Source organism: Thermobia domestica, chromosome 5, assembly GCF_964235325.1.
Source record: "Thermobia domestica chromosome 5, izTheDome1.hap1.1, whole genome shotgun sequence".
Lineage (NCBI taxonomy): Eukaryota > Metazoa > Arthropoda > Insecta > Zygentoma > Lepismatidae > Thermobia > Thermobia domestica.
The window spans coordinates 1,921,629-1,947,402 of record NC_137458.1 but is presented as its reverse complement, the minus strand read 5'-3'; the positions used below and the strand labels follow the sequence as shown (position 1 = coordinate 1,947,402).

The window sequence follows — 25,774 nt, the reverse complement described above, 5'->3', positions numbered from 1 at the left end:
CAGCGGGAGTGTACTGACATGAGAGGAGCGACGTGGATAGGAGTACAAAGAGAAATTTCATAACAAATATGATAAGAAGAATAGAAATGATGGAGGACGAAGAGGAAGGAAGGAAGGAGAGCATACAGAAATTCTACAGACAGTTAGAGAAGAACGGTTACAGCAAGAAAGAGTTAGAGAAGGAAGAAGAACGCAGGAAGAGGAAGAGAGGGAGAAAGAAGAATGAAGAGGATGAGAGTGGAAAATGGCATGGCATAGAAAGTATGGGAGAAGAAACGGAGAAACTGAAGAATTTATTGAAGAAAGGAGGGGTCAGAACTTATAGAAAGAGTGGAGAAACTTTATTAAGATCAATAAAGAAGAAGAATAGAAAAGGAACTAAAAAGATTAATGAAGAGGAAGAAGGGGTCATTTACAGGGTATGGTGTGAGGACTGCGATATGTCATATATAGGAGAGACAGGAAAGAGAATGAAAGAAAGGATAAAACAACATGAAGATGATGTTAGGAAGAAAAAAGATACCAATGGCATATACAAACATGTTAAGGAGACGAATCACGCAATTAATTGGGATAAGACGGAAGTATTGGAGATGGAGAAAAGAATGATAATAAGGAAGTGGAAAGAAGCGGATTGGATAAAGAAGGTAGGAAGAGATAAACTGATGAACTGGACAGGGGGCTTACCAATTAATGAATCATGGCAAGGAAGTTTGAATAACATAGAGAAGAAAAATAAATAAATAAATAAATAAAAATAAAGGGCCCTTATAAGAACCAAAAATAAAGAAAGTGATTAATTGGAAAGTGAACACGAAGACTTACAGGATGGGCTGAAGGCCTCGGTAAATAAGAAAAATAAATAAATAAATAAATAAAAATAAAAAAGTACAACAATGACTCTATATATGACTGTTAAAAGAATTTAAAATTTTTTTATAACAATGAATATATATATGACGGTTAAAGAATTTAAACTCTGTTATAACAACATTTATATATATGTCTGTATTTTCATTAATTTCGATCGTGTCTGAAGAAGGATATGCTAGATATCCGAAACAGTTACAAATTATAATTTAAAATAAAGTAAAGTTTTAAGCTTTGGTCAGTGTCTCTTTTGTTAAAACAATTAATCCAAAGCCATGAATAGTCTTACTATTAGAACGCTGTTTTCTCGAAAATGGAGTTTTGTGACATTCCTTCTTTTTTCCCCTTACTCTTCATTTATTCTATAGAGACAAATAGTAATCAATTGCCCATACGTACATTCCACTTATTCGCATAAAAATCTGAACAATGTTCCATACTGTGATCATTAATGATTGGCTAAGCTGAAATTGGTATACGATTAATATTAGAAAAGATATATTTTATAAAATTTCCCTGATTTCCCGTCTTCGATTTCCCGATACGGTTCCCTGACCAGTAGGAACCTTGTATGAAAACGTCCTGTGAATAATAAAGTTTACTTTGCTGTTTGCCCATTGTTAAAATAATTTCTTCAAGATTTGTTTTCATTTATGTAATATCTCACTGAAGGCATCTAGAGTTTGACAGACGGAAATATTGCTGTCATTGGAGATGGTAAAATGTTTTCATATTGCGAGTCTTTAGACTGTTATCTTATAGCAATGGATGGAATCAGAAAAGGTGCAACCATTACGATGTAACTACGTTCGCTCTTAACAGTTTAAACTATGTGCTGTATCTACAACTAACTAAACCTAAACTGCAACAATAATCTAAAGCTAAAGAGCATTCAATATCAAAACTTTTGTTGATGCTCCTCCTTATCGATTTCAGCTTTAATTTTAAAAAGTTCTGTCGAAACAATAAAAATGGATGAGATTATAAAGCACTTCTATTTTCAATTCTTTATCATTTTATCGTCGACAACGCTTTTTAGATTTAAGCAAAATTAGACAAGAAAACTAAAACTTGAACAGATAAGCAGCATCAAATAATTTTCAATGATGATTAGACCTCAATTATTCTGGTCTGGACTCGTCTTGGGTGTTCAAAATTATATTTCAACAATCGTAGGACCACTCCGATCACACAATGCATTTTCTCTCATTTAGACTGATAAACGTGTTGTTATACATCAAGACTTTTAAATGTACTGTTATTCGGCAAACTTTCGTTTCTATATATATCAACTGTTATAGGCACAGAAGTTCAAATTTTTTTTTTTAAAAACTAAAGTATGTCACACAGAATTATATTTCATTTTTGGATGTGACTTGTGCATCACTAACAACAAAGGGTACGAAAATTAGCACCAAAATCAACATTTTTAAGACTTCTTTAAGTTGTTAAGATGAGAGGGTAACATCAAATTGTAAGTGAAGAGCATTACTATTCTCACTTATTTTTTACATATTATTATTAATTAAGCCATTTTACAAATAAAATTTTTGATTCAATAACAGGACATTCCTTCATTGTTGCTAACTAATAGACTGGAAACACGAGAAGCAACTTTTAAAGTAAATACTCTTATTTCACAGATAATGTATCTGTAGGTGAAGAGTTACGAAGCGATTGAAAAGAGTTGAACATGATTGTTTTATTGTATATGTCACTGCTTTTCTTTTCAACATAACTTTACTTTTTTCCCTACAATTTGAGCTCACTTTTACGAGGGAGTATCTTAAAGTTTTAATTATCACCAAGAAGTTATTAAGCTATGATGATGAAATTTTGTTAGTGTTACGTTTGGTTCTTATGTGCATGACGTAAAGGAAATTATCTCCTAAGGATTGCTATTTTTTTACAGGGTGTGCCAAAAGTGATCAAAGTGCAAGATGGATAAGATTGATACTCGCAGTGTGATAAAGTTCCTGCATTTGAAGGGTAATAATGCCAGACAAATTCATGACGAGATTAAGGCAGTGTATGGCGATGATTGTCCATCTTGACACCACGGTAAGGTGGAAAAGGAAATTCCAAACTGATCATATGTCTCTCACAGACGACCCAAGACCTAGAACAACATCCCTGACAGACGATGAGACCACTGTGAAGAAAGTGGAGTGCAGGAGTCATAGTGGTCTGGTATCTTCTAAATAGTTGAAAAGTGACCAAAAACATATGAAAAAGTGATCAAAAAATGACCAAAATCTCATCAAAAAGTAACTTTAAACTTTGATGCTAAACTTGGGCATAAATTGAATTTTACATTTTTTTTTTTCAACCAAAATAGGGCGGGCTGGATCATAGCTGAAATACGTAATGTTTTGACATATCAAGATTAAACATTATTTTACTTAAGTTCGTCAGCTAATAAAAAAATGGACACTTGTGTTTAGAGGTTCATAATTAAAAACATACTTTGCGCGGTTTTGCATTTCAACTTGATCTGGATGGGGTAAGGCCAAACTTTTATATTTTCATTATGTCCAATAATACAAAACTAAAGTAATGTAATTAATATATAGCATCTGGTTTGCCATTAACTGGTAATAAAATTTTGTCTTGTACAATTGGTTTCTTACAAATTTTGTCTTGGTACCACATGATTGGTAAACGTAGGTGTGGCTTCTGCCAACATTCTGCATACAATGAAAAGTAAACTGTGAACAGGTAGATAGAAAGGAAAGTGTAAAAAGGGGAAAAAGTAAACTGTAAACAGAAGGGCTCTCAAAGCCACCTTGAGAGCTTAAGCATCCACCAACCATCCACTGTGCTTTAGAAAGAATAAAAGCTGAAGTGAGAATAAAGCTGACTTTGTTCACATGTTGCAACACAACAGTACTGAAGTTTTCACAAGAGTAACAAATAACAAGTTTCTGCCTTTTCCCGTTATTTTTATAATATTTTTCTTAGAAAACTGCCAATGCAAAACACAAATCACACACAAAAAATTACTTTACAACCCCTCCCCCTCCAAAGTAACTTTCAATGACAAACTTGAAAAAGAAAGTAACTTTTAGTGACTAACTTGAAAGAAAGTAACTTTTAGTTAAAAAAGTGATTCGCTATGAACCCTGTGGAATGTTTAATACTCGAGGACAGACGTGTAACCACCCAAACGATTATGAATGAGACTGGTCTCAGTTATGGTAGTGTGTGGAAAATTATCCATGACAAACTTCACATGTCTAAGGTATCTGTGCACTAGGATCCTCTTTTGCTGACACCAGCTCATTCATCTCAAGTTGGCAAGGGCGTGTGTCCGTCGTATTCTCCCGACCTCGCACTCAGTGACTTTTTTCTTGTTTCCCCAAATGAAGAATCCGTTGCGTGGTCGCCATTTTAACAACACAGATGACGTCATTCATGAGGTGGAAGAGTGGCTTAAAGCACTATATGCAGACTTCTACAATGACGGTATTCGTAAAGTGAAGAAAACTCTGGGACAAATGTGTAAATCTGAGTGGTTACTACATAGGGAGGTGTTAACTATAAATTATAACAATTCCTGTATTCTGAGTTTTTTTTTTTTTTTTTTTTTTTTTTTTTTTTTTTTTTTACTATGATAATTAAAACTTTACGATACCCCCTCGTATAGTGACAACTTTCTAATGTATTTCTTTAATCTTTAATACTGCTGTTGAAAGAAGCGTGTTGAAAATTTTTTTAGTGATAAAGCGTCAACCAGAATCATTAGAGTATAAATAAAGTATGAATAGATAAGATTTTCTACTAACCTGGATCTTCCTCCCTTGCAAGTTCTTCTTCTGCCTGACGCTGTTTCCCTTAAAGGATACAAATAATAATAATAATAAGATAAATAAAAATACATCAAACACGTAACACAATATTCATTCTATACAAAATACAGGATTGTCCATATAGGGCCAACTGAACACAAACTTCAACAAAAAGCGACAGAACTTTCTTGTTGTAGTAGTAGTAGTAGTAGTAGTAGTAAGTAGTAGTAGTAGTAAGTACTACTAGTAGTAGTAGTACTAGTAGTAAGTAGTAGTAGTAGTAGTAGTAGTAGTAGTCAGTCGTCGTCGTCATCAAGTTAAACAGAATCTTGTAAAACGTTTGCGATAGGAGGGGATGGCTTTTCTTCATAAAGCTGTCAGCTTCGTTTTTCGGCGTGGTAATGGGGCTCCAGGATGGGAACCTGTTCTGTTTCTTTATGGTGTTGAAATAACTTGTCAAACGACTAACAGAGAGTCCCAGCAGAACAGATTTATTTCGGCATTTACGGGGCCCTAATATCGTACACATTTAAACAATATGATGCTGGAGACCCCATTCTTCATATTGTTGAAATATATTCTTACTACGCCACAAACAAAGAGCCCCAAACATGACTTAATAATACTGTTAGTTTTATTCCAATAATGAGACCCCAAGACTGCATTCAATGCTGGGGGCAGAACTCTGGAAATGGAACAAACTAGACTACAACGAGTAACTATGCTCCAACACAGCATACACGTTTTATCTTACTTTCCATGTTATTCAATATTCATTATATATATGTATATATTTAGAGAGGGCCCCGGCAGGGATCCCGATCCCTGCACTCCTGCCCTGGCCAGTCCGAGCTTCAAATGGAGGCAAGCAAAGAGCAATGAGGTGTGGTTTGGTTTTTGATGGCTGAGAGTGTTAGAACACACGAAACTCATCGTCGTATGTCTGCTGTGTATTGCGAACACTGCATATCACTGACAAGTGTGCACGAGTGACGTAAGAGATTTCGAGAAGGGCACACATCACTGCAAGACGATTCGTGCCCAGAACAGATCCATCGAGCTATTACCTCTGATGTGATTGTGCGGATTGATGGTCTTATCCGAGAAAACTGACGAATCACAGAGGAAGAAATTCGTGTTCAGGTAGGAATGGTTCCATGCATAGCATTATCAAAGAACACTTGCAGTTCCAAAAGAATTTGCGTGAAGGGGGTTTCGCCTCAATTGACGGAGGGACAAAAGATTGACAGAATGGCTTCACGTCTGATACATCTGCAGCGCTACCACGAGAAAGAGTATGCATTTTTGTGCCGTATCGTCACAGGGGACGAAACGTGGTGCCACCATTTTGAGCCCGAGAGCCAACAATCAAAACACTCCAATCCTCCTCCCCCAAACAAAGAAATCAAAAGCTGTTCCGGTAAAGTAATGATGACCTTCTTCTTCGACTGCAGAGGCCCTCTGCTTATTGACTTCCTCGAGTGTGGAGCCACAATAAATGCGAAGTTCTATGAAGACTCTTTGCAGAAACTGAGACGCGCAATAAAGTCAAAGCGCCCTGGAATGCCGTTATACGGAATCATGCTTTTGCATGATAATGCCAGTCCCCATACTGCTAATCTGGTGAGGGATACGCTGAGGTTTGGCTGGGGAACACTTCAATACCACATTTTTTCCCTTATGATTTTCACACTTTTGGTGACCTGAAGAAAGACATTCATGCACGTATCACTGAGCCACCGTACCTCCCCAGGAGAAATTAAACATAGTTCAATAAGATATTATCAAAAAAGCACTTTTTGAATTAGCTTAAAGTTATTGATTTCTTATGCTCACAAATAGCATTTTCCTGAACTGGGAATGAAGATGATGCATCCATGAATTACAGATACGTAAAATGGCTACCGCCTTGAATGAAGGAAAAAAATAAGCTTTCGTCAATGTGAGAAACCATCACAAAAAAGAATTTATTTAAAATTGACTAGAAGGTTTGCATGACACGATACGCATATACATGACGTTCCTCGGAAGAGAAATTCATATACAAACGATAATTATAATCGTTGAGTAATGCACTTCAATACTGGATTATTTTATGAAAATACTTCTCAACTACCTATTGTAATGAAGAAAATATTTGGACGTAACGATTTTGTCTTTTAAGATTCTCTTCGAAATTTTCAAGAAGTTCAAGTTAGCACCAGTTGATTTCGATACAACTATTATCAATGAAAGGAGTACTTATTAAAATTGTATACTAACTTAATATTACGAAGCAGTCTGAGGCACCTAACAAGACATTTAATTACGTGTTAATTCATGTATTTAAGTAAGTAATAAAACTAATTAAAGTTAGCCACAATATATCTTTACCAGATGAATTTCGTTACTTACTAAGTTCAATTTTATGCTTGATGGATTGTTCGAAGAATTCTAGCATTTCGTCAGTGATTAAAAACTCAAAATTGGGCTCGTCCTCATCGGCGTCGTCTGCATCCGAAGGCTCCTTGTGACCCTGTTCTGCTTTCTTCTTCTTCTTCTTTTTCTTTTTTCGCCTAGACCTCCTCGATCGCTTTTTGTTATTAGAACTGGATGGGACAGTCTCACTATCCTGTGGAAGGTTACTCGAGGGCTGGCAGGGCATCCAGTTCACCGGTGCTGAGGTCATGGAAACCTGGAACGAATACGAATAAGTCGTCAAACTCAACCAACGAAAAATTAAAATGAAACGAAATCTTTGAGTTTTACGTCCCACGATTATGCCGGTTAGGCTAAAGGAGACGGTGATGATGAGAAATGAATGAAATGGTGGAATGAAGAAAGTGGGAGGAAACGGGAGAACCCCGAGAAAACCGATGCACACAGTGTTTGTCCACCACAAAGTTCACTTCGCGTGAGCGGGAATCGAAGCAAGAACTCCACACACCAAAGGTGAACGCTCTACCACTGAGCCACCGTGCCCCCAACTCTACCAACGAATAAGAAACAGAAAATTTACAATAAATACATAGGAGTCTACTGTTCTAAAAATTTACGCTCTGCAACAAGAACAGGGGCAGGAGAATGCAATTTACGTTCCACAAATTGTAAAATAAGCTCTGATAAGAAGATAAGGACGTTTATGTAAAACTATTATAAACTTTACCCTTTAGGTATTATGCTAAGAATTTCCTTCATGTATTTAACTCTAGCACTATACATGGAGTCTAGAAGACTACAGCAAAGATTTACACAGACAGTGCATGTGCCGTCTGTATAACTCTTTGATGGGGTCTTATAGGGCAAAGTTGGACATTATATTTTTGAGTTTTACGTTCCATAATTGTGGCCTTTAGACTAAAGGGGAAAATGATAGAATGATGATGATTAGAGACCGAATATTTAGGCATTAAAAACCTGGAAAATAGGCAGACAAATAGGCACTTAAAATTTCAAAAATAGGCACTAAAATGTAACTCGGAATAATAAAAATACAATTAGAAAAATAAATTCAAGTCGTAGACAATGTTCAAAGAATATAGAAACATATCCGTTTCTTAATATCTTATTTTATTGTATATAATTATAAAAACGAAACACTGACATGTATTCCATGTATATTTGGAAAATACATTCTATACAGCACTTTATCACTACACATAGCAGTCCAAATTTTATACACTTTATCAATACATACAGCAGTTAGTTTTTCAGCACTTTATCAGTACATATAGTACATATTTACGACATCCTATCATCACAAACAACACTTATATTTCTCGGAAGACGCAGAATCCTTTCTTGAAATACTAAATTACTTATTTCTCCCAATAAAGTTTTATTTTGAAGAAAATACATAGAAAGGCAACATCAGACACTAAAGCAATTATTTAGGCAGAAAGAGGCGAAAGAGGTAAAATAAAATTGGCTTAAATTGAAACTATAATCCCATATAAACTTTAAAACAATATGTTTGATATCTTTAATATTAAAGAATAGGCATTTTGCTTAACATGTGGTCTATAATAATGATAATGCAGTGAACGGTGACAGCACAATATGCAACGTTCATATTCTGAGCGTGATTCGAACCCGCAAAGGCAGTCTTACGATCATCAACGGAAGCAATTCGACCATTTAATTTTCAGTTTTGAATATGTACTCTTCACTGAACCTAATTCCATCCAGAATATAAAACTAGAAAAGAAGATCGCTCGCATGAAAAGTACGTGCAGACTGCAAAAGTGCATTGGCAGGAAAACGCCTACGGGAAAGACTTTTACGTATGGCACGGGCAGAAAGGTAGAGAAACAAAAGAAAGCAGAATCGTGGAAAGTGAACTGGATTGACATCAGAATAAAATCCAACGGCGGGCGTTTGTTGGTGCCACGATGAATCTGTGGATTCTTTAAGATACAAGAGTTATTTTATTTTATTTTATTTATTTATTTATTTATTTATTCAAATAAACTTGAAGCTTTAACCTTTTGGTGTTCGCTATAGTCTTTCATCATGCCGTCTGCTAAAAATGGCTTGATTAAGCTGGACAAAAATTGGAAAAGGGGTAACAGATAAATTATTTAGGTAGAATGCTACCAAAACATCACAAAATTTCACATCAGATTAATAGTCAGAACCCACCTGAATCTTACTAGATAAGATGAACAAAGATAATAACTTTTATTTCTTATCCTATTCGGTTTATTGTTTACATTATTAAAGATAATGTACTAATTAGATTAAAAGGTGGAAGTGTGGATCTACCTTGTTTATCGAGCCTTTAATGATTCCAGCCGCTTTTTCGGAACCTTTGACAACAGGTTCAACCGCTCATATAGAGACCGAATCATTTCTTGAAAACATCTTTCTTTTTTCTTGACTATACAATACAAATTGAATAACTAACTAACTCTATGGCCTATGGAACCTGGATATTCAATGTCAAAAGCTCTCCATTGACTTCTATCCTTAGCCAACTGGATCCATTTTCTACTTTGTATTCCTATTTCTGCAAGATCCATCTTAATATTGTCCTCCCATCTATGCCTAGGTCTTCCTAACGGTCGTTTTCCAATTGGACTTCCAGTTAAGACTTTGAAAGTGTTCCTACTTTCTTCTAGTCTGACTACATGACCTGTCCACCTTAACCTCCTAAACTTGATGACCCTAACAATGTTTTGTGAACGATATAAATTATGTAGTTCTTCTTATGAAGTTTCCGCCATTCCTCATTCTCGTTTCCCTTGGGTCCAAATATTCGCCTTAGAATCTTGTTCTCGAACACTTTCAGTCTACGTTCTTCCCTCAGAGTAAACGACTATATTTCGCAACCATACACAACAACAGGCATGATTATCGTTTTATATGTTTTACGCTTCAAATTCCTCGACGGAATTCGCGACGGTAAAAGATTTTGAACTGAATAATAACACGAATTCCCTAGTATTGTTTGATATTTTAACGCATCCATAATTTGCAGTTTTACGATCTCGACGGACTTCCATGTATTTAGTTTTCTCTGCATTTACTTCTAAACCCAAATCCCTGAAAGGGTTTAATAGTACCTCTACATTTCTTTCTATTGTTCTCCTGTCATCCCCTATTAAATTTACATCATCAGCATACGCCGTAACCTGGTGAACACCATTGAACTCTAGGCCCTGGTTGCTATTTTTGATTTTCCTTATTAACTCCAATTCCAGAACAAAGTTAAATAATAATGGCGGCAACGCATCTCCTTGTTTCAGGCCATTGTCGATGTGCAAGCTCGTGGACAGAATTTTCCTACCCGGACTTTACTTTGGGATTCATTTAAACATATCTTAATTAATCTAACTAGCTTTTTCGGTATTCCAAATTCTGTAAGAATGTTGAACTATATTTCTCTCCTAACTGAGTCGTAAGTCTTTCTAAAATCAATAAAGAATGGATGCATCGGGGTATCGTATTCCCACTTTTTTTCAAGTATTTGTAGAATGATAAATATCTGGTCGATAGTTGAATAACTTAGAAATAAAGAGATCTTGTCTTTTTTTTCCGGGTACAGGGTATAGTCTATTTCTACAGGGTACAGTCTCTTTAATGCAATGATTCTAAAATTGAAAAACTGAACAACAGACTTCTTGATAAACTTCTTGTTTTTGTATAAAATATTCTTGCTGAGATTTCTTAAAACTGAACCCCAAAACTCTTACAGACGCAATACACAAGATTATACGAAATTGCATCTGCTACTTTTGAAGATATTAAAAACTAGCTTAATATACCCATTCTTCGCATGAGGGCTGTATTAGGAAGTCAGCGCCTGTGGAAGTATCACTATTCATTTAAGCGACCGCGAAAACTATGGATTTGGCACTAATATCAATCATTTTGGATTACTTTTACATGTTTTGGTATCCCCTTCCCCGGTGACCTCCGGCCCGCAGAGGAATAGGGTGAATTTGGAAGTTAATGCGATCAGAGTTTCACCATTGATCTCAGCGACCGCGAAAAGTATGACTTCGACACTAATATAGGTCATTTTCTACTACTTTTACATGTCCAGGTAAGCGCCCTCCTGGTTTAAATTTTGAAAAAAAAAAAAAAAAAAAAAAAAAAAAAAAAAAAAACGCCCTGGTCTGAGGCCTGGACCACGGTATCCGTGACTAAAATTTTTGGTAACTCTCGGTCAACTTGTCTGGTCCCCAGGCCGGTCCCAGTAAACTTCCCCGCTGAGACCCCTCTGGTTCAAAATTTGAAAAAAGCGCTTGTCTTGGTCTGGGGCCTGGACCAAGGTACCCATGACCCAAATTTGGTAACTCTCCGTCCACACGGAATTAGCGCCCAATGCAAACGCTGACACGGAACTTTATCAACAATTTTCGTAAACTTATATCAACTTCAGAAATAAAACTCTTTGCGAATTAAAATACATTATAATGAAAACACAGCTCAAACACGAATAACTATACTCCAAAATCTCTTGATTTGTATTATAAGCTACTTTCACTTAATGCAGAATAGGAAACTAGTGTGAACGAAAAAGAAAATAATAAACCAGTTGAGAATGCTCCAAGAGCATTGCCAAGACGAACTTAAAAAGAATGGAACGGGAAGGATAACTGATTGTTCCTACAGGTAGTAGTAAATCTTTTTATTCGTATCTTTCTTGTTTCTCGCAAAATATCATCTCTCTATGACTTACAATTTCCGAGATATGGCTCCTTAAATCTCCCGAAATTCGAACTCTTTTGGCCAATATTTGGAGAAAGGTGACCAGTTGGCCAGTGGCCACCGGTTACTATTTGATACCAAAATGTTCACCATCCTCTTAGGTATTGGTCAACACCAATATCATCTCTCTGTAACTTATGGTTCCCGAGATATGGCTCCTTAAATCTCTGAAAATCGGCCATTTTTTGGCCAATATCACGGGAACGGCAAGTCACGGAGAAATGATATTGGCGTTGATCGACACCTCAGAGGATGGTAAATATTTTAGTACCGATATTAATTGGTGGCCACTGGCAAGTTGGACAGTGGTCACCGATTACTATTTAGTACCAAAATATTTACCATTTTCTTATTAATCAACACCAATATCAACTTATGATTCCTAAGACATGCCTCCTCAAATCTCCGGAAATCGTTTTTCTTTTATTATTATTATTATTATTATTATTATTATTATTATTATTTAATATCTCCGGAACGGTAAGAGTGACGCCAAAAATCCCATCACTTTCTCAGACAATTTTTGATGCTGTATCGAATGAAGGGCTTAAAGTTGAAAAGATCGCAAACAACAGACAGACAGACACACACACAGAGAGAATTCAGTAACGAATTTTTAAGTTCGTTGAAAAGGATTGGAATTATAAGTGGGGCGAAAATGAATTTACTACTCATCGTTGAAGCTGCCACATAAAAAACAAGCACTTAACCACATCTAAAATTATCTATTTTTAAAATGTCTTTAAAATATTTTTAGCATAGCGAAATCCCCTGAATCTTAACAAAATTCCCTGATTTCTCAAATTCCCTGACATTTCCCGGTTTTCCAATTTGCCGCCACCTTGAAGTATATTCTGGGTGGTTTTGGTGAGTACAACTTAAGTAAATAATACCTGCCTGTATCAAAAATATACAGGCTCTTCCAAAAATGGCAAACTTGCAAATAACAAGATTACTGACATACATGTGACAATTATACTTAGTACAATTTTAATTTATGGATTGATTTTACCCATAATCTTGGATTTCTGGATAAAATACAGGCAATCTAGCATGATTGAACTGTTAACTACTTACAGGCGGAAACCTTCCCGACGCCATACTGCGGATGCATTGATGCAAATGAAAGTTCTCATACTGGAGAGCGGCTGCTCGTGACTTCCAGTAAGCGATCTGGTGGCACTTCTGCCAGTCAATCGCCCTATAGTATGTGCGCCAAAACCAATCGAAACACGGAGAGTCGAACTGAACCATTTTGGGACAACCACACTGAGTGTTTTCTGCGGTTTTTCCCTTCGATGATTTGTGTGCTTTGTCAAACGCTCTGAAAGCTTCTTGCGACATAGAGCTTATCTCTTCGGTGCTCTCTTCATCTGACTCCATCCCTTGGATACCTACAACAAAAATTATAATATATCGTTATCACAAAAAACGGCTACATCTGGAAGGTCTTGGCGCAGAATGAGGATAACTCATGTGCCACGCTCCTTCCTCTTAAAATAGCATTATTAACTTCTATACTGTTCTTCTTTTGCACATCACTCCTTAGAATACACTGCCTTTTCAAACTATGTTCTAATGACTTAAAAGATCAAAGATATCGTTCCTTATATACTGGTACATCATTTTTTTTTTTTTTTTTTTAGCACAAAGTATTTCAAGGTAATAACACAGAGAGTGAAAAAGTGACTGACTGGAGCGAGACTCGAACCCAGAACCTCCGACATACTGTGCCGATACGTTAACCACTATGCCACCCAGTCCACTTCCCAAAACAGCCACTCACTCTGCTACTGTCGAGGTCGGTGTTCTCATCTCGGGAAATCACAACCGTCGTAAAGTGCTCGGTATATGGACACAGGATTGTCCAATCACAGCAGGAGTCCGTGGTACAATCTACGTAGTTCAAGATGACAGCACCGACCTCGACAGTGACCGAGTAAGTTGCTATATTGGGAAGTAGATTGGGTGGCGTAGTGGTTAACGCATCGGCACAGTATGCCGGAGGTTCTGGGTTCGAGTCTCGCTCCAGTCAGTCACTTTTTCACTCTTTGTGTGTTATAGATCCCGCACCTATAGAAGATCTGGTCTGTACAAAAATCGGCCGTTTCTTTTTTTCATTAGTATATATTTCAAGGCACTTCTCGCTTTTTTGGCTGCGCTGCAAAACCTTGCAACGGGTTTTCAAAAGAAACATTTTCAGAAACTTCGATATTCAGAATTTGGTAGATGCAAAGAACTTACATTGATTTTCATTCGAAAAGGTAATTTATTCGAAGTATGGTATTGACCCATATTGTACAAAAGAAAAATTCCCAGCACCGTATCATACTTTTAGCAGCACAGCCAAATGAACCATAAATGAGGAGAGAAAAGCATATTAAATAAATATTACATCTTTTAAATATTACAATATGCACTAATTTATAACCATATAAACTGAAGCATATTTGTAATAATTTACTTAAAACACTGGAAGACGTTAGGAAACTAAACTGAGCAACATGATTATTAAGAATAGATTTATTTTATATTATTACCAAAATACAAGATGATTAAATACTAAATTAAGTGAATTGTACACAAGTGTTCTAGCAGCTAATTTTGATATCATAATTATTACTGAGACTTGGTTAAAACCAAGAGTATATGATAATGACATTTTAGATAATAGGTATATTATATTTAGACAAGATAGAATAACAAAAGGTTGTGGTGATTTGATAGGCGTATTAAACCATTTTCATGAAAGTATAGAAGTAGTCTGCCTTAAAGTTATAATAGAAAATCGTACGTATCTAGTAATCACTGTTTATTTTTCGCCTAACTCTAAAACGAAAACATATTATAATTTATTGTCAAAGGTCGAGAAAATTATTAAATCACATCATCATAATATTATTCTGATTGGTGATTTTAATTTATCTTTGATATCAGATTTAAATTATGATTTTTTAGAAGGTGATATGATATATTCTCTTGCTAATTCTGTCATTGAACGTTGAATCTATAAACAATATTAAGAATCGATGTGGTAAAACATTAGATTTAGTAATAACCAGGGTGGATTGATTTAAATCACGATTTAAATCACTTGATTTTTTAATAAAAATCGTGGATTTAAATCAAATTCCGAAATAAAATAATTTAAAGTGAAAATAAGTAAAATCCCGTTTCTGTCCTGTTATTTCGGTTACGGAAATTAATAATCATAATACAATGAGACTCAAATGTACAGTATGTACTGCATAGTATGAAAACGAGTGTCATGCACAGGATGATTAGGGAAAATCCCGTTTTGAACGGGTAACGGAGCAATCCTGCTTTCTTCTCTTCGTAACAATGAGTTTGGGTTTTTAAATCGTTAACTATTGCAACGGGAAAATCACCATCGACATTTAAGATGAAAATTCTTTCGCGTGCGCGTCTGCTTGTTTGTTCCCAGATAATAGGGCGTATTTAGAGGGGTCCTATCCCCTCTCCGATTTCTTTTTTAAGATTTATAACTTTAGGCGAAATTTGTGTATTTCGTGCTTCAAGCTAGTTCCATTTTTCTAAAAAAAAATATGCCCCTACCAAATATCAGTAACTTTTGTGAAAAAAAATGACATTTTGATAAACGTTGGTATACTTTTTCCTTAATGCTTATCCTTTTAAGTTACCCATTTTTATTCTATTAAAAATCGACCCCAACTCGCGCCGTGTGGACTTTGTGGTGGACAAACACCGTGCTCGTGGATTTTCTTGGGGTTCTCCCGTTTCCTCCCACTTTCTTCATTCCACCATTTCATTCATTTCTCATCATCACCGTCTCCTTTAGCCTAACCGGCAAAACCGTGGGACGTAAAATTAAAGATTTCATTTTTTCTATTAAAAATCGAATCTTCATTATCCGATTAAAAAAGTACCAATAAACCTTTTTACTTTTTTTTTCAAGACTGAAGGCATTGTAGAACATGTTACATATGCTTTCACGCCTTTCTGTGTCGAGTCATAGTGTGTGATGACATCATAAATTTAAAAAAGATATTTTTTGTTATGCCTATTATTCTTATTTTTTTGGCAGGCTTACATTTTGCTTTCAAAAGACTGAAATTTTGCACACTCGTTCAGTGCACCCCTTAGTATTTTTCAGATGTTTTCAGATCTCTGCGTGAAAACAGGGGGGTCCAGAGGGGAAAATGTAAAAAAAAAAAAGGATATTTTTAACAAAATAGCTTTTTTAGCGATTCAGATGGAGACATATGAATGGTACCGTTTGAAAGGCTGTTCTATTCTGAAGAGAATGATGTACGTACTATGCTCCTAGGATAAATAGGGATGTCTCAGGAAACTTACCTGAGATCCTGTTTTATACGGGAATCTAGGGTATTTGGGGAATATTATTTTTCACGGGCTTACTTTTGCACCTAGAAGATTGAAATTTTGCACATTTATTCAATGCACCCTTAGTATTTTTCAGTGTTTCAGATCTCTACCTTAAAACAAGGGGTTGGTCCAGAGGGGTAAAAAAGTATAAACGGATATTTTTAACAGAAAATTCCTTTTTCTCGTGATTTTTCCGCCCCAGATACACAATGGAGACATTTGAATGGTACGATTGAAAAATCTTTTTTATTCTGAAGAGAATAATATACAAATCACTACCCTAAGATAAATAGAGATGTCTGAGGAAATTTTTATATTACATGCGGGTTATCTGGGGCATTGTGGGAATGTTTTTAGCTCATTGTTAAATATTTTCCCCCGCCCTTACTATTCAAGATAGCTTAAAATTTTATACACACATTTAGTACACCCCTTAATACTTCCCAGTTGATTTTGAGATATGTGCGTTAACACAAGGGAGTCCAGAGGGGATCAAAATTTGAAAAAAAAATCAGAAAAATCCCATTTTCTCTCAAAATTTCCCGCTTCAGGGATATGATGAGGAAATGTGAATGTTACCGTTTCAAAGGCTGTTCTATTCTGAAGAGAATGAGGTATGAACCATGATCCTAGGATAAATAGGGATGATGATGTAGCTGCTTGACTGAAAGTCAATAATTTTCCTTTTTAAAAAGCCATAATTGTTAAGGGTTAAGAAACATTGTTTGGCATTGATATAGGTTAACAATTGGGGATTAATTCAAAATTCAACCCTAATACTTTCACTTAAATGGCATAATTAGCATTTAATACTAATTCCTAATGCTTTTTCTTCAGTTCGCGACTTGTAATTTACGAGGAGAAAGATTTGATTTAAATCAAAAAAATCGATTTAAATAAAAAAAATCAACAAAAATGATTTTTTTAAAAAAATCATAATTTTTTCCACCCTGGTAATAACAAACCTCAGTGAAAATATGAATATAAATAGAGTTCCTTTTGTAGCCGAAGATTTATATCACCCGGCTCTGTTGATTCAAGAATCAGTAATTGTTAGACCATCTCGTGCTTGGTGTAACTCGATTACTGTGTGTAACTATTCTAAAGCAGATTTTTTTGAGTTTGTTAGTTGGGATGACATACATAATTTTAAAGATCCGAATCAAGCATTGGATTATTTTTATAGGGTGCTTAACGGCATTGTTGAGAGAAATGTTTCCAAAAGAAAGTTACATAAGAAAAGATCATTTCCCAGTTGGTTCTCCGCTGATATAATAACTTTGAAACAGAAGGAGATACTTTAGAAAGAGAATAAAATATTCTGAATATAATTAAATTATGTTTAGAATTGCGTCGTAAGAAGTTGAAGAAAGTGATAAAAAGGCATATAATTTATTTCGATTATTGACTTTATTACTTTTAATGTAATTCCAAAAATAATCCTAATTATTTTTGGAATTACATTAAAAGTAATAAAGTCAATAATCGAAATATTAATACTATGACATATATCGTGATACACAATTATTGTCTACACGGGAAATAGCAGATAGTTTTGCACAATATTTTAAAACTGTGTATACTGCAAAACCTCCATCATATGAAATTCCAAGCACATCCAAGCACAGTGCAGTTAGAAGCAGAGTTGGCAAAAACTTATTTTTTTCTTTTGTATAAATAGTTTGCTCTGTGTATTTATATTACATATGGTCAGAAGTATTTCTTTTGCCTTAGTGTTATTATGCAACAACGAGTTTACGCCGGAACGGGTCACATAAGCTTAAGGCGGAATCCAAACCGCTTCTCGGCTTACATCCAAGAGAAATTGTCCTCCATTTGGACTCGAAACCGAGACTGATTGGCTACAAGTGCAATGAGTCTGCCGACTCACTCACGAAGGACTCCATATAAAAATACATTGTACTGATCTTTACATACTTGTTAATATAATTATCAAGAGTCATTTCAGAAGGACAAAAAGATACAGTTGCACAAGTGAAACCATTGTATAGAATTATATATAAATCGGGAAACCCCCGCCTTAGCCATCGGGAAAATCCCATTATTGCTTTGGATGTCAAATTTTAAGGTCAACCTATCAATCAGTACGCTAAAACTGAAGTATTAAAATAAAAATTTAGTATGTAGATATCATTCAATAAAATTAAAAATCCAATCCAAGCTAATGTTGGAAGCTACGTAGGCAGTCGATAAATTTTTCCAATTTCTATCAATACATTTAAGCAATCTTGGCTCCTTTATAAAACAACAGGCATTTAGGCAAGCAGAAATATACAATTTGTTTTCGTTTCGTATGTTTAGGCTTAATATCCTTATGTAATAAAGAGGTTATCACGGAGAAGACTTTCGCTTAAAGTAACATCCAAACCGCTACTTGGTTTACACTTGAAAAAAAGGGTTGTGATTCGACCGAGAACTGAACATGGGACGCCTTGATTAAAAGGTAAAAAGGAGATAAAATTAAGAAGACGGTTTGATATATGGAAACTTTTTTTGTTTGTTTGTAAATTTATTTTATGTCCAAATATTTCTTCTACATATTGAATACATTATTGAGCCACTGCACACACCGAATAAATGGTATTCTTACAATTTTCTGCTTCATATTTCGCATTCCTACTTTTTGCCAAGAATTCATTATACTTGTGTCCTACTTTTCGCTTGTCAGAATCTGGTCACCCTATTGTAAGTATACGAACGCAGTAGTTTACGAAGTCATCTGAAAATGATCTTGATCATTTATATACTGGTATGATCAAGAGCCCCATAGCAGAACATGCCGCGATCTGCGATGTGATCGCAGAAAATCTACCGCTCCTGTGCAGAATAATTGCCATGTAACGCTGTAATAAAAAAAATATGATAGTTTTTTTTTTTTTTTTTTTTTTTTTTAAATTCCTGCATAAAATTTTTGACTTACAAAACCTCATCGCAGAAAGACAAAGAAAGCTCTGTCATCGGGATCAAGAGGAACATCAATACCAGGATTGAGGTACATATAAGAGATTCTACGGATCAGGATTCGGATGTTTCTGGGTTGTCAAAACATTTAAGTAAGTCCAACCAGAATACTAAAGATGTTAAGATTACCTTATCCACGAAGAAACTTCTTCAATACAAACTGAAATCTTTCAGTTTAACGTCCCACGATTACACCCTTTAGGCTAAGGGAGACGATGATTAAAGCAAGTGAATGATAATAGAAGAATTGGCGGAATGAGAAAGTGGGATTATCCCGAGGAAACACATGGACATGATATTGTTCACCACAAGCTTACTTGGCCGGGCATCGAATTAGGGACCCAACGCAACAGAAGTAAGCGCTCTACAATTGAGCCACAGTGCACCCCGTTCTGCAATAGAAACAAATATGTGAATCTTACTCCATTGGGACAAAAAGTATCAACTAAATTTGGATGAAGGGACTCTAGATAAGAACTGGGATAGTATCATCAGGAGTGTCAATAAAAAAATTAAGCTATCACACCTTCTCTGTTTTGAGAGTGAAAATGTCAAGAACACTTTCTGAGTTAATTCTTGAAGTGTTTACTGGGCAGGCAATACTCATTGTGGTTCGTTTTTTCATAATTTGTCTTCAAGTTTTTGACAAATTAGTTCGTGCTTTCTCTCTCTCTTTATGTATGAGAAATATGTGACGTATGATGTGTCATTTAATTGCAATTTGTATGAATTTGCTTTGGTTTACCTGCTTTTTCTTAATAAATCGTGGCCCACGAAGAAAATAGAAGATTTCAAAATTTTCACAAGGTGAATATACACGCATAATAAAGTCAGCTTTTGTATTAAGTTAATAACGATATGCCAAATATGAATAATTTTATTTTGAAATTGTTTACTCAGGCGAAGTGTTTATTTCTGGCGGTTTGGCGAAAGAAGTACATTAGCAGGGACAGTTAGAAAGAACCTGAGACATTCTTTCAGACTGGTTGTGTGTGACAGAAGATATGATAGAAGGTAAGAACTTACTTCCGTAGTTGACATGGTTTTTCAGGGAACAAGAAAATAGCTTCATTTCTTGGCGTGTGTGAAGTTCAAAATTTTAGATGTTAAATAGGGTTAAATAAGTACAGTATTAGCGTAACTGTCATTTGCATACGTTTTCCGATCATTACACAGGCATAACCTCCTTCATTTTCTATATAATTTGTGATTTCTACTTCGTATAAAGAACTGTTACACGAAATTGTGATAGTTATTCTGAGCAGTGTTTATTATGTTGTTTAACTGAGGCTTGAAGAAATGTAATCTTCACAGTAGTTAAATGCCCAGAAAACGCACGGTACTAGCTTTATTTCATCGATTTGTACTACCATTCGGATCCCACTGAGAACATTTTATTCCCCAGTTTTAATCTCCCACTTTGTGATACTGACTATTTTCAAATTGACACTGCGTTTCTGGTTTTACCATACTCTTCTCACAATTCCTGGTTTATACATTGTAATTGATTAATACTGTGATGTTATATGACATTTGTATATTTTTCACTCGTTTATACTCCGTTGATCATTGGTGATGCTAACTAATTCGGACGTTCAAGTTGCATTCACGAAAGCTCTGCACTGACTTCTGTCCTTAGTCAACTGGATCCAGTTTCTACTTTGTATTCCTATTTCTACGACATTCATCTTAATACTGTTCCCCCTTAATCTTGATCTTTCTATTTCTCTTTTCATTCTGGATTTGCAGTTTAATTTTTGAAAGCGTTTCTGTTGTCTTCACTTCTCGCTGCATAAGCTGCCCACCTGAGTCTCCTAAACCCAAGTTTGGTAAACAATATATATTATGCAGTTTTTTGTTACGAAGTTTCCGTCATTCCCCATTCCCGTACCTTTCAGGTTCCAATATTCGCCTCAGGATTTTGTTTTCAAATACTTTCAGTCTGTGTTCTTCCTTCAAAGTAAGCGATCATGTTTCCCAACCACACAGTGCAATAGTTATATCATCATTTTTTATGCTTCAAATTCTTTGACAGAATTCACAAAGACAAAGAAAATTGAACTTTTCATCTGTAGAATTAAAGAAAGAAATACAATGAAACAAAATCCTTGAGTTTTACATCCCATGATTATGCCAGTTAGGCTAAAGGAGACGGGGATGATGAGAAATGAATGAAATGGTGGAATAAAGAAGGTAAGCTCGCACTTTAATTTAGACAAGCAGAAAAGGCTTCGCAACAGTTGTGAAAAGAAGGCAAACCTATAATAAATTTTATTTACGATATGTTAAGTTTAGTTGATAGGTTTGATTCACACATGACAGAAGAAAAGAAAATTGGTTTAAGAGCTTCAGGCCTTACTTTTCTTGATAAGATTGGGACAAAATCATACGAATTAATACACAAAATCATAGAAGATATGCTAAAGGAGAAAAGAATAATGCTACAAAACTTAAGAATAATTGATGGTTTATTGCACTCAGAGAATGACGAATCAGCCATATATTATTGGAATGTGGAATTGCAAATGGATACAGTCCGAAAACACTGGAAGAGAATGCACAGGATGGGCAACAGAGACGAAAATGCATGGGCATGGGAAAATTCGGAAATAGACCAATGTGGTTTTCGAGGGTTAAGCGTAAGATACAGGACATCAGTAGTGTGTGTAATCGCCCCGCACTGCAACACATGCACCGCAACGTGATTGCATGCTGAGAATGAGATTATCAAGAAATGGCTGGGGTATGATTTGCCATTCCTGTACAAGTGTCTCCCGAAGCTCAGGAATGGATCTTGGAGCCATTTGACGACGTGCAATTCGCCTGTCAAGCATGTCCCATGCATGTTCGATGGACTCAAGTCTGGTGAGCAACTGGGCCAATCGAATCGCTTGATATCCTGGTGCTCAAAGTACTCATCCACTATGGCAGCGTGATGAGGACGTGCGTTATCATCCATTAGAATGAACTCAGGACCCCACTGCGCCCCGAAACAGACGAACGTATTGGTTCAACATGTCATCCCGATACATTGCACCAGCGACGGTACCCCGTAGGAACACATTCAGAGGTATACGGGACCCCAGGATGATCCCATCCCATACCATAATTCCGCTGCCCCTGTACTGGACTACAGCAGTCATGTTAGCTGGAAGGAACCGTGTTCCTGGTTCTCTCTAGATGAACACACGTCGAGATTCACTGGTGAGACTGAACCTAGATTCATCTGTGAACAGGACATGACGCCATTGTTCTGGCGTCCATGCGTGATATTCTCTGAACCAATTCAACCGAGCTCTTCTTTGCTGTGGGGTCAATAGAATACACCTTGCTGGTCTTCTAGCATACAAGAGTCCCTCAGTTAACCGTCATAAGACTGTAAATCGTGACACTGACGTTCCTGTAGCAGCTGCAAGGTCCCTAGAGAGATCTGAGGCGGTGCTTGTCTGTTGCGCCTGGCAGTTAGACGTAAGTAACGGTCTTCCTGGTCACTGGTGCTTCTTGGACGACCTCCGAGAGACGCTTTCACCCCCTTTGGAATCGTCGCCAGATCCTCGAGATGACACTTTGTGGGACACTCAATTCACGAGACACGTCCATCTGGTTCTGACCCCTCTCGAGTCGCCCGATGATTCTTCCACGCATAACATCATCAATATTGTCTCTTTGCGCCATGCTCCTACACGTACACTGGCACTATGTCAAGTAATACAGCTTTGACTCACAAGTCTCTAACGTTTCGAACACAAGTGCTTGCGTGTTGAAACAGCGCTCATCAGCAACCACTGTTCAATGGGTGTATACAGCATCACCAAGCGGAAACATAGGGAGTTACGCGTGTCAAGCAGTCAGGTATGTGTAATAGGATAAATTATATGCATTTACCATACTCTCCAAAACTGTTGTCTATGTATTTTCAAATTATTATTCTTAAGTTTTGCACATGAGTATATATATATATATATATATATATCGATTATGCTGCATAGTTTTTCTTCAGCTGAAGATTAAAGAGAGCAATTTCAAAAACTCTTTCGAGTTCATTCATTGCACTTGTATTATGTTCTAAAAGACACCGGTAACGAAACTATCGTGACATAATTTCCGGTGACGAAATTACCTACTTGCTAATATTTTGGAACCAAATTACCTCCGCCCCCTGGCCACAATTCACTCAAAGAGCAGCTTTCGCATTACACGACGTGCTGTGCCCGAAGTGTTAATATTTAACCAGCTCTGGGCAGGGTTGTTTTGTTTAAACAAAATGTTTAAAACTTGTTTTAAAAAATTGATTTTGTTTAAAACAAAATATGTATACGTTTTAAACATTTTGTTTTAAACACGTGTATTTTTTAAGACTTGTTTTAAACATGTTTACTTTTATTTTATTTTAATTTTGTGAAAAAATCTGCCAGAGAAGGAAAATTGTCAAAAAGTGCTCCCATTCAGAAGACTATTTTCTTCCCATGTGAATGTTTTGAGTTTTCGTGGCTACAGCAAGTCAATATGGTGATCTACAATTTATTTTATCTCTTTTTCCCCCTTATTTTTAACGTGTATTATTTAAATGTTTCTCAGTTAACCTGCGAGAAAGTGTCATAGTCTAAGGTTGGACTACTTGTAGAACTGATATTTAAAAAAAATAAATAAATAAATAAATAATTATCATGGAAACAATTTTTTGTTTTGTATTCAGAAAGCAAAAAGGTTATTTGCTAAATTGCGGTTCTGAAACAAAAATGTCACAGGCATTCGTTGATACAGTACATGTTGGTTCTTAGTTTCCGCACAACTTGGAATCGTTTAACATGAGTTTTAGGGGAAGAAAAAAGTACATCATTTTGAGGAAATTTGTTAAAGTAACTCAAACTCCATCAGATAAGAAAATGACCATACGAGCTCGTTGCGAAACGTGTAAGAAAGAAACGGTTGGTTTAGTTCAAAGAATGAAGAATCATTATGAAAAATGCAATGGTAAGAAAAGACTGGAAACTCAAAACAAATGGTAATAATGTTGATTCGAAAATTACTTCTGATGATTCTAACGTCAGTGATGTGGTTGAAATGCAACTGGAAACTTCAGGTAAGAATTAATTTTGTACCATCAATTTTTTTATCTTATATTATGAAAATTTTATTTCGTACCTCAGTCCTAAATTTTCTTAAAAACTACACCTTGGCATAGCTTGTATGAAGGGACCACGCTAGAATGGGCTAGGTATGGCAGTCTCCCACATAAGTAACCATTAAAGCATGATACTTATTGTAACATCAGTGCCGAATGTCAGTGTCTGGGACAATTTGATCTCAATTTGTTCGTCTGTATGTATGTATGCACCACGCTACAGAGCGAAATTTTCGGTCTTTTAACATTAAATTTTGAGAGTAGAGGCACGAGACGTCCGAATTTGCTATAGATTTTGACTGCGATCCGACGTAAAATTTCAAAATTAGTGGTTCGGATCCCACTTTAAACAAAAAGCCCTGTCTCATATAGCCTTGCTATTGATGCAAGACTGTAATCAATCAAACTAAACAAACTAATTTTATGCGTTTCGAACAAACTTGAATTGCAGGATGAATTTGGCTCCAACTCATTTTTTATAAAATATTTTTAGATATAGGGCGTTCACAGCACAAGGGATCCAAGTCCATTTGCAGAAAAAGTTCACTTTTGCTCAGCAAACGTAGTATCTTCGTAGCCAAGAGTCCGAAATAAATGAAACAAAAACCACGTGAAAGGGTGTGGACTAGAGTTTCATAGGACAACCGCTAGACAAAGGTGTTGATGGAATAGGGGAGAATGGCTAATTTCCTCCTTCTTTGTCATAAATTTAAGATATTAACATTATATAGTGCACGCTGCTGCGTGGGAATGATTAACAAGTCATTCGTCATAGTCAATGATGCATAATTACGTTACGTAAATGCATGGTGTGTCAAAAAGAATACACTGACGGAAAGCGTCATATCTTCGCAACAACAAATCCGAAACGAAAGAAAGAAAAACTACGTGACAAGGTGCAATGTAGATTGCCGCTAAAGGTGCATCTGTTTAGAAGTCATCCGCCCCCTACCTTGAATTTCACATTTTGAGGGCAGTAATGCAGATTTAGAAACCTATTGCTGAGCAAAGTCCAACAGAAAAAATCTGAAGTCCTTACACCGAATAAATACGGATCTTGGTCAGTTATGATCCATTACCATTGGCCGTAAGGAGCTATAAGCCTATATTGCTCTCTTATATATTTTTTTTTGGCCCAAAGATTTTAAAGGTGGCTCTACTTTCGAGTTTAGGGCAAATTGGGCCTAAGCAACTTTCCAGTTTTAATAATCTGTATATTCTCCGTATTTATTCGGTGTAAGGACCTCAAGCTTGTTCTGTTGGACTTTGCTTATCAAAAAATTTCTAAAACTGCCTTACTGCCCCCAAAATCTGAAATTCAGGGTGGAAATGGGAGCGGTTGCCCTCCAGTCCCACTGACGCCCCTGTCTAGCGGCTGTCGCATGGTTTTAATAACATTTGTTTTGAACTCTTGACTGCAGTGGCGAAGTGTAATCCCACAAGTAGG

The 25,774-nt window shown here is 36.0% G+C and overlaps 1 protein-coding gene across 2 annotated transcripts in view; it reads right to left on the bottom strand.

The window, feature by feature from the left end:
* The window catches only part of LOC145685688 (gem-associated protein 8-like), a 40,403-nt gene that overhangs the window by 8,329 nt on the left and 6,300 nt on the right, over positions 1-25,774 (bottom strand). For both annotated transcript variants that reach the window (XM_081758112.1, XM_081758111.1), the window contains exons 2-4: positions 12,930-13,246; positions 7,053-7,332; positions 4,656-4,703 (exon numbers count right to left, since the gene is read on the bottom strand). In XM_081758112.1, the coding sequence (XP_081614238.1) occupies positions 4,656-4,703; positions 7,053-7,332; positions 12,930-13,235 (634 nt within the window). In that variant the 5' untranslated portion in view covers positions 13,236-13,246. The remainder of the gene's footprint in view (positions 1-4,655; positions 4,704-7,052; positions 7,333-12,929; positions 13,247-25,774) is intronic.